At 39.0% G+C, this 16,354-nt stretch overlaps 2 protein-coding genes across 5 annotated transcripts in view; one reads left to right on the forward strand and one right to left on the reverse strand.

Annotated features, from left to right (window-relative positions):
- The first annotated feature begins 556 nt into the window (after nt 1-556).
- On the forward strand, nt 557-4,511 carry LOC136667259 (transmembrane and immunoglobulin domain-containing protein 1-like). The gene is made up of 5 exons (XM_066645011.1): nt 557-626; nt 1,401-1,670; nt 2,570-2,854; nt 4,198-4,301; nt 4,392-4,511. Exons 1-5 carry the CDS (start codon nt 557-559, stop codon nt 4,401-4,403), a joined length of 741 nt encoding a protein of 246 aa, XP_066501108.1. The 3' UTR covers nt 4,404-4,511.
- A 2,884-nt stretch (nt 4,512-7,395) lies between these two features.
- pitpnm3 (PITPNM family member 3) overlaps nt 7,396-16,354 on the reverse strand; it is a 103,386-nt gene continuing 94,427 nt past the window's right edge. For 3 of the 4 annotated variants that reach the window (XM_066664385.1, XM_066664360.1, XM_066664377.1), the window contains 7 exons: nt 14,480-14,596; nt 14,161-14,309; nt 13,701-13,850; nt 11,800-11,983; nt 11,421-11,549; nt 10,037-10,404; nt 7,396-9,096 (listed from right to left, as the gene is read on the reverse strand). In XM_066664385.1, coding sequence (XP_066520482.1) covers nt 10,084-10,404; nt 11,421-11,549; nt 11,800-11,983; nt 13,701-13,850; nt 14,161-14,309; nt 14,480-14,596 — 1,050 coding nt within the window. In that variant the 3' untranslated portion in view covers nt 7,396-9,096; nt 10,037-10,083. The remainder of the gene's footprint in view (nt 9,097-10,036; nt 10,405-11,420; nt 11,550-11,799; nt 11,984-13,700; nt 13,851-14,160; nt 14,310-14,479; nt 14,597-16,354) is intronic. The other variant, XM_066664370.1, reaches the window with a different exon arrangement.

Raw genomic sequence — 16,354 nt, forward strand, 5'->3', positions numbered from 1 at the left:
ATAAGCCTTTATGGGTGTTTTCAAACCACATTTCCAGAAAGTTTAGGACACTAAACCAAAATGCAATAAAAGCTGGATTTTGTAATTAGTAAATAAACTCTAAACATTATTATTAATCATCAGAATGAAGGACAAAGATACATTTTCAGTGCTTTCAGTGAACATAATTGTATATGTTGAATAAAAACTAATTTAGAAATTGATGCCCACAACTCATTCAGGTAAAGCTGGGACAGAGGTATGTTCACCACTAGGCCACATCACTTTGCTTTTCATTACACTTTTTAATTGTTGCAATTTTGTTAGCAGAATTTACACTTTGTACACTTGTTCATTCAACAGATGTATTCATGTTTTTATTCAATTTTACACAACGTCCCTACTTTCCTGGAATGCGGTTTGTTTGCAGGTAAATGTCACTTTGCATGAAAGACTTATGCAAGTATCAAGTCTTATGATTAAAGTTTTGCTAACTAAATATTATCTTCCCTGCAGGAATAATTACATATATAAATGTAGTAATCTAAAATGTATGTTTAGTTTTTAGTTGCTGGTAATGAACACACTGCAGATGAAGGGAGCTCTTCCCCCACTCCTCCTGTGCTGTCTGTTGCAGCTGGCAGAAGGTAAGAAAACAACAACAGTCTTTACACTACAACAAAATCACTGCAACAATTTTGGGGACATGCATTTTCCATTTCATCTAACAGGCAATGTCAATGTCTTGGTTTATTACAGTGCAATGAGATATATTACTTTAAAGTAACATTTGTAGACTTCAGAAGAACTGAAACAATAAAAGCCCTGGAGCAGTTTGCATTTTAAAATCCATTGATCCTTAATAAACAATCACTTGCCAGTCATGCAAGTTGCAATGTAGTATTTTCAATAAATAAAGGCCAGTGTCCCGGTGATGTTTATTTTAGACATGTCTTAAATTGACCTGATTCAGTATTAATGCTGGTTCTGCATTGTATCTGTCTAGATTCAGGCTCACAGTGGGTCAGGGAAACTGACAATAAATGGCTCTGCAATGCAATAATATGTTAAAGGAAATACCTGAGTAGTGTTGACCACTAAGTTATAATAACAAGACGAAGAAGAAACATTGAGGACAACTGGCATTTTAAAATAAAATAATAAAGGAATGAGTTTTTTTTTCCCTCATAGACTCTATAGTGTAGGTGTTTGCACTATCATTGTAGTGTTCTCCTTCAGGAATATTCACCTGTCTCAGGACAATTTGTTTTTTGAAAAATGTTGCATAAGTTGCATAAACTAACTCTTTTCACTGGGCAGTAAAGGTATTTCAGTGCTTTCTGCAGTAAGCACAGTGGAATGCATGTCTCATTGAGTGTCCTGCCTATGCACTGTTTTTCTCTGTACTGACCATCTTTCAGGTGTGAAGGTGACAGTGAGTCCGCAAGAGGAGGCCATTGTCCATCTGGGAGACACAGTCACTTTGAGCTGTCAGGCAGCGGGTTCGGACACCGAGGAGGAGCTGCAGTGGAGCAGGAACAGTGCTCTGATTGAACTAAAGGAGGAGAACCGTCTCAGCCAGAGCCATCTGTGTTTACAGAATCTGACACAAGATGACCACCAAGTCAAATTCACCTGTGGACTGAAGAGAAACAGCAGTGTATCTGCCTCAGTCAAGCTCAATGTGCTGTGTGAGTCACCACTTAATCAGTCAACAACATTAAAACTTAAGAATCCATAAATTAGCATTATTTAACCACTAAAAATGTGTCTATATCAACCAAAGGTGGAATAAATGAATCAATTTTATCAGGGGGGAGTTTTTCTATTACTTAAATATTATAGAAAATAATAGATCTTTAAATCTATTTTAATAATATTTAACAAATTTTTATTATTTTTAAATTAAAACATGATTTTATATTAGAGTGTATTTAGAGTGTAATTAATTGCAGCAGAATAATAAAATGTAAGTGGTGTAAACTGAAACTTAATTGTGCATCAAATTATCTAGGGTATGGTAATCAGTTTAAATAATGTGGCTACATTTTTACACACATAAAATCTACTACAAAAACTATATCTGCACAGATGGGGCAAATCCATAAAAACAGCTTAATTTATAAAGGAAGTATATGTAAAACTATTTTACTCTAGCTTCCTTTCTACTGGTTAATTTGTCATTAAATGAACAGAACAATGGGGTGCTGGCAATTTCCCACAAATTGAAGTGAAATCAGTTAAAACCAGCCTTTGCAGGAATACAAAAAAAAAAAAAGTAAATGTCAGAAGTTATAAAAAGGAACGTTCTAGGACATGGTGTGAACGCTGGGCTCTGGAATTCCATCCAGTTCAAAGAATTATTTTTATAAATGATCATTGAAATAAATGGTGATCCGCACTTTTAGGCAAACGTAGGAAAACCAGTTGCGGCACTTCTAAGAAGGCATCACAGCAGTCAAAAGACCGCTTATAGTGTCAAAGCACGTTAAACCTCAAGCATTACAGGGAGGTGTTGCTAAACAATTATACTGATATTGGATTAATATTAGTTTAATGATGAATGAATTTGACATCTGTATGTCCCCAGTTCCTCCAGATCTGTCTGGAGAGGAAAATGTAGCAGTGGAGGAGAGCACTGAGGCTTTTCTGTCCTGCTCAGTGAATGCAAATCCACCAGTCACCATCTCGTGGCTGAGGGAAGGTACTGTAGTGGATCTGCTGAAGGATGGATACACTCTCTACCAGGACAGTTGGATGGCCAAACTCATCATCAACAAACCGAATCGAAAACTGCACCAGGGCACATACACCTGCCTCACAACGTCCTTAGAATTTGGAGAGAGGTCCAAGGTACTTCATGTCACTGTCACAGGTACAGACACCTTTTTAATTCAAAAGAAAAAAAAAGTATTTGTAATTAAAACACTATCAGGTCTAATGGGTCACGTGTCACCAAAGAAGTTTCTGATAAACGAGTATTCACGTTGCTATATAAGTATATAAAAATCCCAACTCCTGCTGGAGAAAACATCCCCCAAACCATGAAGCTCTCTCTTCCAGACGTTTTTTCACACTTTCGTACCGTCATTCCCTAGTTTGATGCAAAGCATAAGCGTTTCCATCTGATCAAACTAAATTAAATTAAAGTGAATGTTAGATCAGTTCTCTGTTCACGAATATTCCTGATCAAAGGTTAGTCTCACCTTTTAATGAGAGGTTTGGATAATGCAGTGTTGGCTTTCAGTGGGAATTCTCTCAGATGGTGAAACATTATATCGAGACTGAAGCTAGCCCGTTCAACATCGAACAAATGAACAATTCCAGCTGCAGTATTGAACTGATTCCCTATCCTGAGTCCCTTTATCTTCTTCCTGTTCTTAAGCATATATGTGGACGACCAGCATTTATGTGGACTTAAAAGAAACTGGATTCATTATAAAGCTTCAATATTATAGAAATTACATTCTTGGAATGACCACCTTCTCCTGCAGTGGCCAAATGGGTCATTCCTCTAGTCTTCATCAGAACAACCATCTGCCAATGTGTATCAGTCACTTTACTGGGGCTTATCACATGGCAAAATGATCATGAGTGTTGCAGATTAAATAGGGTTTATTCATAAAATCAGCACCAGGTGCAAGATTAACACCAAAAACTCTTAAATAGGTCAGTGTTCTCTAATTCTGAACAGCTTTTTGTTTCATTCAAATTTCACATTTTTCTTGTGTGTATTTAAAATATAAAGCACAATTCACCTACATCTTTATTTATAGTTAAACTAAATATATCTAGTATAAACTAAATTGAGATGAACAATGACTGAAATATAGGAAAATGTAAGTTGTTCTCTAATAATATTTATGCATTGTTCCCTTTTCAGAACACAAACACCCAATCCAATTTATGGATTTTGAAAAGAATTATTAGAGGCCTACACTGTATAATATGTGGCTTTTTACTGTAATAGTAGGATTATTTTACTATGCTTTTTTGCTATTATTTTTCTTTTTACAGATGATTTATAGACAGGTTTTACATGTTTAGTGTTGGTTATAACGTTACAGTAATTATGTTATTAATGATTAGAAATAGTTCATAGTGAATTAAAGTAGTGGTACAATGCTGCAAATTGATCCAGAGAGATCAATCCCAACATAAATACAATGGATATAGTGAAATAATCAAAACACGCCCATTTACCTTCTCTTTATTTAGAAAAGACAATGGCTTTCCCTCTGGGTGCTGTGATTGCTGGCTGTGTTGTTGTCTTGTGCACTGCTGCCCTCGCTGTTTTATCCAGATGGAGCCAAATTAGACAGGTATTTACCATTTACATTGATACGGGTGACTCATGTGATACCAAGACTTGCATGAATGCTCACTGCAGCTGTGTTTTACTCTTTTCACAGTGCTGCAAGTAAAAAACAAAAGACACCAAGACACAAACTTAACAGAAGACAAATCAACTGCTTTAACAAAACTACTCACTAATATGCAATAATAATGAAATGTACTGTTTCTTTTTGATTTTGGTTTAAAATAACACTCATAGCCAAATTTGGGAGAAGAAGAAAAGCTGCAGTTCAGGCCAAAAGTCCAAAGTTCCAGCTTGCAGAAAAATATGAATCATTCATCCTCAGTTTTCACTGTCTAAAGAGAATAAGTAACATATTATCACTAGGTCAAATCACCTTCTATTACTTTGCTGAGAGAATAAAGCCATTACTCTAAGTTAAATATTGATGCTTTGGGTCAAATTCGGAAGTGGGGTCACTGACAGAGAAATGCCTGTCAGGGAAAGACATATTAAATACAGAAGTATGGAACGACGCATTTGAACCATATAGCTGTGCATTGTGCATAATTTCTAATGTTTATTTTAACTACGACACTTTAGAAGAAGAGTTGAATTAAGTAAGATATTATGAAGCTGATATATTTTTCAAAACAGTACAGCAATATATTTACAATAAGCTCATTTTGGTCAAGAGCAAGAAAAGAAGCTTCAGTAAAAAGTTTTTCTTTACTAAATTTAGTGAGGATTGAAACTTTAAAGAGGTGTCGGGAGGAATCAAAAGCTGTAAAACATTAAAACCATCAAGTAACTAAATTAACAATGCAATGGTAGGAGCAGAGCAGAATTCTCCCACTAAAAACAGACACTGGGAATTTAATGCCCATGAGCCTGCTGTGTTGACCCTGCAGCTGATGAATGTGTACAGCAGGGGAGGATATGTCTTTGGACAGAACAGTTCTTATGTAAGGTGGTGTGTGTGTGATAGAGAGAGAGAGAGAGAGAGAGAGAGAGAGAGAGAGCAGATTGAATCCCCTCTTCAGAACCTCACAGTGCTGCTTATCTTGCATCTTTCCTCAAATTCTCCCAAAAGCGCTGACGCCACAGAGAGCATAGAAATAAAATTGGATTCTAGCTCCATGGCTGAGAATCATCCTTTACTGCTACAAGAGCTGCTACTGCTCTCAGACTGTGAAGGATATTCTAAAGTTGAACCAAACTTTAATAACCCAAACCAAGCCCTTCAGGGCACTGACCTCACTTTAATGTTGGCACGAACTTTAACAACCATTATCAGTGGAATTGCATTTTTAAGTTTCCAAGCTTTTCATTAACACCCATAAAAGAGCTGAAAAATATGGAGACTACATTATCATGACTGGAAAGAACTCAATGCTCACTAATGCCATGGCCAGGACTGTATTATTGTATGGGTTTACCAGAGTTCAAGGTCCCCAAGATGACAAATAAACAGAAGATTCTTATATTTGCAATAAAAATACCTAAGCGAGAATAAACCACAACCATGCTACATAGGACAAACAGGAAACTACAGTGAAAAACAAGAGAATAAACTCATATTTAAAAATGGGACTTCTAACAATCATTCCCCCGGGTGCTCCGGTTTGCTCTCACAATAAAAAAACTGTTAAAAAATGGATAAGCGGTCTGAAACCGCTTATCCAATTCAGGGTCGCAGTGGGTCCGGAGCCTACCCGGAATCACTGGGCGCAAGGAGGAAACACACCCTGGGGGGGATGCCAGTCCTTCACAGGGCAACATACACACTCACACACACTCCTTCGGACACTTTTGAGTCACCAATCCACCTACCAACGTGTGCTTTTGGACTGTGGGAGGAAACCCACGCAGACACAGGGAGAACACACCAAACTCCTCACAGACAGTCACCCGGAGCAGGACTCGAAGCACAACCTCCAGGTCCCTGGAGGTGTGTGACTGCAACACTACCTGCTGCACCACCATGCCGCCTTCATACAAGACTTGTTAAAAATAAATAAACAAATAACCTGGCATCAAAAGGTAAACAGAAATTAAAATTTTCTTTAAAGGACAGGAGAAATTCAAAACCTTCCCCTGGAGGTTCACTGTGTGAATACTGAATATTATGGGTCTAAAATGATGTGCACAGCAAGTTCACCAGTGTTAAATCACCATTATTAGTGTTAAATTAACACTGAGTGTAAAAAATGTAACAATCGTCAACACACTCAGTGTTAATTGTCAGTGTGAATTTGCTGGGAGTAGCTGATAATGAAGCTGTTGCTGAGAAAAAGAAGCAGAAGAAGCTGCTGGTGTTATTAGATGGACTGCTTCCTACCACTGAGCCCAGATCTCAACTGTATTTGGGATTACTTGGAAACTAATAAATTAATTATTACTAAGGAATTACAAATAGGAAGATGGTCTCTGACTTCTGCACAATATTGTTCATATCACAAACAAATACATAAATAGTGGTTTATGCCCTTGTTATTTTACAATGACACTATATGAGACTGCATTAACTGCATGGTATTAAAAAGGCATTCTCTACTGAGGCATTATTTGCATTAGCAGTAATCTACTACATGGGGCAAACCGTTCACCAGATTTGCATACATATTAAAGGAAATTCCATCTAAAGCCATGTGATATGAACCTGACAGAGCAATTAGAATAAAATTAGAATAAAATGGAGCCCCTGTGTCTGATTGCTTATGGGAGGGGGGGAAGGAGAATAAAGAATGAGGAGCTCACCTCAGAGCGAGGCCCGTGGAAGAGCCTTGGCTTCACATCCTGACTGTTGAGACTTCCTGAGAGCTGCACTGGAATTAACCTTGACGTGAGCTTTCTGCTGGGTTTCTCTTCAGAGACTTCACTTAAATGGTTTATAGAAGCATTGAAGGAGAAATTGCTTTGTATTTCCTGCTTATAGTGAGTGTTTAAAGAGATGTAATGGTGAACCGTTTTCAAAACTTTGTTTCACTGATCCCTCAGCAGTGTTCATAGAATTTGCCTTAAATATAGCAGTGAGCAGGTTTGGTTAAGAGTTTGTGATACTACTTCAAAGATGGAAGGTACCAGAGTTCAGTGCCAAAAGAACATTTATTGGCTGCAGTTAGGACAGTTGATTTTTAAACCATCATATAGTCATTCTGTCATAAATAATAGATCTTAACGAATAACTTAAATAAAAATACAAATATACTCTCTTATAGCACATAATTGGAATAAATAGCTAGGTCTATTTCTCTGTAAGACAAATAAATGTACACAAAATGTTCATAAGGCTCAAAATACATTCATATACAGTGTATACTGCAATATACTCAGCAATAGTTCATCAGTAACAACAGTGATCACGATTCAGTTCAGAACATCACACACAAAAGATCATATAAATACAGTGCGTCTTTGAAATACCCATCATCTCCTAGGCTCAAGATGCCGGCTCAGTTTAAGACCTTGTATATCATGATGCATCATGACAGCTCTTCATTCCACGTATGTACATGTGATACGAAAATATCCAAATCAACAGGTACTTGTGTGCACACCAACAAACACATCCACACACACTTTCACACTACACAGCCTATACAAACTGCAGTCTACACCTAAATGTACAAGAAAGTGTAACATACTTTGGTTAGGCAAGTTTACAATAATAAATACATTGCAATTCTCTGTTCCATTCATGAAAAAAAGACATTATTTCGTTACTACAAAAGCAACATTACAAGTAGGACACGAGGAGACAATCAACATCTCTCGGAATGGGTAATATCTCCATTTATATACTGTTAATATATTTGTGTATCATTTATTTGTAAACAGTAAGAACATCAGATTAAGTCATTATGCTAGTGCTGTCTCAATAATGTGGCAGTACAGATACAATCTTGTGAAGAACTATGGTGACCACTGCAATATAATTACGAAGTCATCATTTGACCTATGGTAAAGATTGGTGTATTTAACTATTGCCACAAGCATCTACACTCATAGTGACTTACTCGGTTTGACAGAGCGCCACATTTATAACTGGCACACAAATGGGAGAAGGTCAGGCACAAAGAAACCGCTCATGGTTAAAAATCTCATCTGACAGTTGCTCCCATAGCTGCTTATAGTTGAGAGGAAAGACGTGACCCAGTTGAGAGGACAGGAACAAGTTGAGCAGTGGCCCGTACCATCAGATGCACTCTTCTGGATGAGAGGTTGGCAGTCCAACTCAGAACAGCATGCTAGCATATGCTAAGCCTAGCCCCATCTCTGCAGAATGCCTGCAGACAGCTGCCCAGACAGCAGGGTAAAACCTGCGAAATTTACAAAGAAAGATTATTGCAGGAGCCAGCACCAAGACTTCTCCAAGCAGCAGGTTATGAGCTTTCCTCTTTAATATCTTAACATTAGTGCTGGGGCTCTTATCAGATGTCCTTCTTGCCTTTAGGACTTCAGTGCATGGCCCTCCTATGTTCAGGTCTTCTGAAGAAAAGGGCATGTGGATCACCAGACAAATCCACATAAAGCTGAGCAAGGGAACCACCACATCAGTGCATCCCTGCATCACGGCCTCCCAGGACATAAAAATCTATTCAGAAATCCCACATACAGAACTGGATTTGAAAGCAAAAATGCAACCCCGTTCTGTTCCTCTAGCTTAAGCCGGACAGCTCTTGCAGGGGGTGTTGTATATGATGTGTCAATTCCAACAGACATGTGGCAAGCTCTTTATGATGGAGATTGCAGCAGAGGAGAGATTTGTCCTAGAACGTGGTGCAACAACAGCAAAGGGTTGAGAGGAGGTGAAGGAGCTGCAGGGAATAGAAGAAAAAACCTTGAAGGACAAATTCACAGCGCATTATGGCTCAAAAGAACACCCGTCTGCGTTTGTTCTCAAGATCATTCGAAGGCTATTTACAGAGGCACACAATCCAGGTCCCAATCCAGCTCATATAGCAAATATAATTTACCATTAAGTAACTGCTGGATTTGGAGCATGCCTGAGCATTCCCTTTTCAGATCATCAGAGCCAGCAGAGCAGCTCCCGATTGGACATTTGCATTGGATTTCAGCGGCAGTACAGAGAAATGAGAGTGGGAGGTGCAGTGAGCTCAGACAATAAAAGAGCAGCTCCTAATAATAGCTCTACCTCGGGTTTGGTTGTGAATATAAATAAGGCTCGGCTGGTGGGAGGGAAGCCCAGCTCAGCGAAGGAAATCAGAAGGATGTTGACTATTTCTGTATACTCTAATGATCTGCATGTATGACTGGTTAAAACACAGCCAAGTGGAACATAAAAATGCAGTATACGCAACGTAGCTTCTATTCATATGTGAGATCTTTTTATTTACTGATCTGATGAATATAAATTTGAAATGATGACTTGAATGATTCACAGCTTCAAGGACTCTGCAATGATATATCAATCCAACAAAGTTCGACCGCAGCTATGTGTCTACAAAGAAGCAGAACACTATATATTTTACCAGTAAGTCTTTCTCATCTTGAAAAACATAGGCATATTTAGCTAATTCTATGCATGCTCATATACACAGTTCAATAGAGTTCTCATAACTAGTGAATTTAACAACTTTAAAGTGTTCTAAATATGGACACAGATGTTCACTTGTGCACAAACGGCTTGTATAATTGTCTAAAGAAAATAAAAGTCATGGAACATACTCAAATTCTGACTGACAGTATATTTTCTTTATTAGACGCACTATAATTCCCAGCTTTCTATAGACCTACCTGGAGCTTCTCCTCTCGTTCCCCTCTCTCTTCCTGTGTTTCTGTGGTCAGGGAGTGGTGTCACCTCGGTGCATGGCCCCTCGCGCCCACACACTGTGTCCTCCTCCACCTCCACCCCCGTGATCTTTGTCAGATTCAGGCTGGCTCTGGGCACGCTCTGGTTTGGGGTTGGGTGTCATGGGTGGTTCAGGCTGCTGTACAGACATTGTTCGGCGTAAGTGTGTGCGCTTACACAGAAAGTCTGGCTTTGCAGAAAGGCCGAATGAGCCCTTCCTCAGCACCATGCGCACAGAGGAGCTCTTCTTAGGCCGAGCCCGGTGACCAAACTGCAGAGAGGACAGGTGCACTGCATATCCCTCGCTCAAAAACTACAAAAAAAATTTGTTTAAAAAAAAAACAGGAGGGGGGAACAAAAAGAAAAATAGAACAGAGTAAAAAATACCAATCAGTACTGAAATGGAAACACATTTTTAAAAATAAAAACATATTTTTAAATATATATATTCATTCATTATCTGTAACCGCGTATCCAGTTCAGGGTCGCGGTGGGTCCAGAGCCTACCCAGAATCATTGGGCACAAGGCGGGCCAGACCTTCTAAATAGAGGGGGTCCTCGACTTACGACGTTGATCCATTCTTACGTCGCGTCGTAAACCGATTTTCGGTGTAAGTCGGAACATACGTACATACTGTACGTAAATAACATACTGTGAGAGCAGTACGACGTAGCAGCAAGCAAAAATAGCATACAATGCGATTGTGGTTACGCCATCCTCCTCGGTCCTGAATCGCGTAACCGTGTATTCTTCTGCCACGCACACCAAACACGAAGTTCGCATTACGACGTTTACGACGCAAAACCACTTATGTTGAAACAAGGCTTTACACAGTAAATGGCTATATACTAACAAATGCCACCAGCTAGCTCAACACTTTTGTAGGTGAACAATGTTAATTTTGAAGCAATAGAGAGAACAAGGCCATGGGTATAAAACATTTATTATACTATATGAATATAAGCAGGCTGATTCCAAATAAATGTCACTGTCATGCATTATGCTATATCAGAAGAATGTTATAATAAATGTATATTAATGTATATTAAACAACAGGAGTTACAGAATGCTAAAGCAGGAGAGAAAAAGCCTGTTTTTTCCAAATTAACCAAAAATATATTTAAATTAATATCCTTGAATCTCCTCAAAGTAACTGGAACAAATTATATTATTAACATGCACACCACATTTCAACGTAGATCAAGTTAAATCAGCAAATGTCACATTTTTTAATGAATATATTAACCCTTACATAAATATGAACAACACTGAGCTCGGTTTAAACATCAACCAAATTCATTTATAAATTGAAGCATAATCTGCCTCACCTGGCACTGATTTTGGTACTTCTTAGATGGTCTGCCCACTATATAGATCTGACAGGGGCTGAGGCCCAGCATGCTGTAGACGGAGATATCCTTCATGGAGCCATAGGCCGAGTTGATCTTAATGTGACACTAGCAACATGAGAAAAGATGAGGTGTGACTTTCTGACAGATTGCCTCAGGTCATGCTACTAAGGGGTTTCATTGTGTGTGTGTGTGTGTGTGTGTGTGTGTGTGCGTGTGTGTGTGTGTGTGTGTGTGTGTGTGTGGTTTGAATGGTATTCAAAAAGATTAGAGATTAAAAAGATAGAAAATAGAAAATGTGGAATAAATTAGATTTAATGTAGATAACAGACAGTGTAGCATCAGCCAAGTGTTCTACCTCTTGGACCAGGTTCCTGAGGAAGATGGTTTTCTGGCGCAGGGGGTCATGAACCAGACCCTCGGAGAAGAAGATCATCCCCTGGGGGAAATTGTGCTGTGAAAGCCATGACACCACTCTCTGTTTCTGCATGTCTGGGCGCCCAGTGATGTAGATGATCAGATAGCCCAGGTCCTGCCAGTGTCTGAACAGAGCAGAATCCACCAACACAATGTAAGCAAGAGAGCAACAACAGTGGTAATATTCACATGACATACACACAGCAATGTGCACATTTATCAGTGCTATAAAAGCTGCCAATTATAAAACACATTGTTAATATTAAATACCTTAAATTTAACATAGAGTTTATGTGTGACATAAACAGAATTACACTTATTGTGACTCAAAATAATACTGTTCATCAGTACCCTGTACCATAAAGTTAAACAAGGGAAGTTGGGGAGAAGGCCCATGCCTGAGGCTCTTCCTCACTCCTCTCTACATCTTTATAAATAGCTTTCTGCACAGAATTATTCCTTTGAAGATTTTTTTCACTTTCACCCCCACCTCATCTCTTCCCTGTGCATCAAAGGTTGGTCTGGCATTCTAACTTACAGCAGAAGCCACTCAGAACTGCTCTCCCACTTACAGTTGATCTCTTCTCACAATACAACTACAGTATATCTAGAGACTTTGGTCAGAACTCAAATCTACTGTAACTGGAAGTTTAGACTCTGCTCATGAATACGTTTTGGTATGTTGCTATTTTTAAATACCTTTTTTTATTTATTTAATGTCACCCCTGAATTGTTTTAGTATTGTGTTTTTCATTTTCTGGATGCAACATTACATAAGCAACTGAAATATTTGTGTATTAACGAAAACACATTTGTCATATGGGTAAAACTGGGTAAAGTGGCATATTTATTTCAGAGTCTATAAAAGTCTCCCAGAGTTCATGAGCTTAAGCTTATTCAGGGGTCACTGGGGGGCCTTTAAACTGCCTTATAAGGTGAAATTAAAAATTTGAATGAGAGGCTAGAGAATAAGGCTATTAGAAAATAAGTTCTCATGTGACAGAATTAGAATGGGTAAGCCCAGCAAAGGTATTTAAAATAAACCAGGGTTGGATAAATTTGTTTTTGCTGTAAAAGAAGATATAATAACTACTAATAATTTTAGAAATTATATATTTAAATACTAATTATATTATATTATTCATTTTCATTCATTCATTGTCTGTAACCGCTTATCCAGTTCAGGAAGCCTACCCGGAAACACTGGGCGCAAGGCAGGAACACACCCTGTAGTGGGCCCCAGTCCTTCACAGAGTGACACACACTCACACATTCACTCACACACACATGGACTCTGAGTCACCCATTCACCTACCCACATGTGTTTTTGGACCTTGGGAGGAAACTGGAGCACCCAGAGGAAACCGACACAGACACAGGGAGAACACACCAAACTCCTCACAGACAGTCACCTGGAGTGGGGCTCCAGGTCCCTGGAACTGTGTGACTGTGACACTACCTGTTGCTCCGTTATATTATATATTATATGTATATATTATATATATTATATTATAAAGAAGGAGGAGAAGTGAGAAAAACCTGAGAGAATTTCTCTCTGTACAACATAATATGCCTGGTACACATTTACAGTTTTCAAACCTCTGGCATGACACAGCACATTGTGACATTAGAAAACATTAATATATTCCATGCTTTTAAGGACATTAACAAACTCAAGAGTCCTTGTCATCATAAAAACACTGCGCAGACTCATCAGATGAAATGACTAACATTTACAATTAGTTCAGGAAGGAGTTTAATGTGCGTCTGGAAAAGCTCCAGAGCTTCAAAAGCCCATGATCTCCTCCTTTATCATTTTTCTTTCAAATATAAGCTACTTACCTGACCACATCCACAGCTCCAGGCCGCACTTTAGGGTCACTGCCCATGATGGAGACGCTAGCAGCAAAGGAGCCATCGATGCTAAACACCACACATTCCATTCCCCTAGGCAGCACTGTCAAGAAGGCTTCTGCACTTGTCTGGTCTCCCCTGAATGCCAGGTGTGAGAGAGAAGAGAAAAAGAAAACAAGAAAAGAGGGGTAACCTTTACCACAGACTTCATCAGAGGTCTTGAAATCGATTGTAGCACGGGCTAGGAAGCTACTGTGCACCAGCCATGAGTTGAGGGGCTTAACAATTCTCATTCAAACTGAAGCCTACAGGGGCGGCCTTTGAAGGAAAAGGCCATTTGACATACAACACAATGGTGAATTAAACAGCAATTAACTATAAATGACAGAAACAACACAAATAACCTGCAAGTGTCCTTTGGACAGACAGGAGCTTGGCATGGACTTACTTGACGACCATTTTAATAGGGTAAACCCCCACAGGCAGCTTCTTGCTATCAGGGATGGTATACGAAACTCTGCCACTGCTGTTGGTCACCTCCGTGTCAAAGTGCACCCAGCGTCCCGACTGAGGCTGAGTCATCAGATATATGTCCACCTAAGAGAAAAGGAATCAGAACAGTTCATTTGCTAAATAAGGTTTCACATAAACAATATTTCTAGACGCCAGTTCAGTGCATTTCTACAGTGGTCACACAAGTTTTGACAAGCTGAACCACTTTATAAATAACGCAAGACCTGGTAGACCACGTCATGCACTTCTCCTACCTTCTCCCCAGTCAGAGTGACCATGTCCAAAGGGCCGTACATGAAGCGCCCGACCAGTGTCTGCGGCCCGTCCTCTGTTGAGATGACATCATTCACTCTGTGGTTGGAGGTGACATTCTGCAGGGAGAGAAACAGAACTACTGGTTCACCTCTTTTTTTTATTATTTTTTTGACTCTTGCTATAAAATCTGTCAATGTGAGGCAGTGAAACAGAACAAGATGTCATGAGATGTCATGAGAAGAGAACACACGGACATGCTTCTCCCTCTCGTCTGACAGAAAAACACAAGCTGCTGTTTAAGTATGCAGTGCAGAGTCTTTCCAAAAGAGGGTGTTGCATCTCTTTGCAACAAAATTGCCAAGTGAAAGCATCTTGATGTTGGCAATATGTGTGAAATATTAAAATTGTTAATCATTTGATGTTTAATAATATTACACCCTAAAAACCTGTTCTTACCTTAAAAATATGTGAATGTGGAAATTCCTGAATCAGTTATCTTTAAAATAGTAAAATTATTCATTTTCTGTACCCACTGTATCCTTTTCAGGGTCGCAGTTGGTCGGGAGGCTACCTGGGATCACTGGGCACAAGGCAGGAGCACACTTACAGAGTCACTCACACCTATGGACATTTTGAATAGCCAGTCCACTAACCAACATTTGTTTTAGGACTGTGGGAGGAAACCCATGCAAACACAGGGAGAACACACCAAGCTCTTAACAGAAAGTGACCCAAGAGTGGGCTTGAACCCACAGCTCCAGAACTCTAGAGCTGTTTGGCAGCGACACTACCTGTGGCACCAAATTGTCACCCTTTAAAATGATTCAAATATAATTAATATCCAAGAAATGACGCTATACAAGTGTTTGCTGGACAATTTAGATTTTTCCAATACATAATGCTTGAAATAATTACCTGCCAGTACAGTAAGCTATTAGACGTGTGTTCAACAAAAGTTTGAAATCCAGAATTAATCTTACATTATCTACATAACCTCACTCATGCTCTCATGACTGAATGCCATCAGAAGTTCCAAAACTGTGTGTAAACCTTCCTGTGTTGTTAGTGCAAAGAAGAAGGAACAACTCCCATTTAACACCCTTAATTTCAGAAGGAATTTAAAATGAACTTCCAGAAACCTTTGGTCAAACTGTGAATATTGCTTACATTTCTAATGCTTTCATATTCATATCATTTTTGCAGTGCTCCCTACATCTGTCCCCAATAATTCTGCACTTCTCCAATAAATCTCATTTCAACTAGCCTGAACCAAGGCAAGTGTGCAGAAGATAAATTCCACAGCCTTTGCTGAGGTAGTCAGACTGCAAAAATGAAAGCAGCCAGAACACTGACACATGCAGATTGTAACGACCACTGGCTACAGCAGCCTCCAAGCAAGAAATATAGCTGACTGCTTTTGAAATATAAATATATATGCAGATTCCCTATGCTGTCTAACTCAGGCAGAAAATCATAGTGTCAGGATGTGACATTGCTTTCCATATATGCCTGAATTGAGATGACGTGCAATATACTAGGCATTGTAATGAATTTTAAGCATCGGGCCCAATCCCATCAGAACATTACTGTGACAATACTTTATACATTGCTTTAAATATGACGGCTCTAAAAAGGAAAGAAATGCTAGTGCACCTCATTTAAAAATCTACACACAAAGGACAAATTAAGATTTTTTTCATTTCAGTCACACACAACTGACATAAACCCCAATGCAATGCTCCAAATTGTTGTTAACATGACAGCGTAGATATAAGCACAGAATCTGGTGCACTGCTCTATCAGTTTTTAGTCCATGAAGCTAATGAGTCTGATTGAACAGATTTGTTCTCTAATGAAGCAGTTAAACATTGTCA

Source organism: Hoplias malabaricus, chromosome 1, assembly GCF_029633855.1.
Source record: "Hoplias malabaricus isolate fHopMal1 chromosome 1, fHopMal1.hap1, whole genome shotgun sequence".
NCBI lineage: Eukaryota > Metazoa > Chordata > Actinopteri > Characiformes > Erythrinidae > Hoplias > Hoplias malabaricus.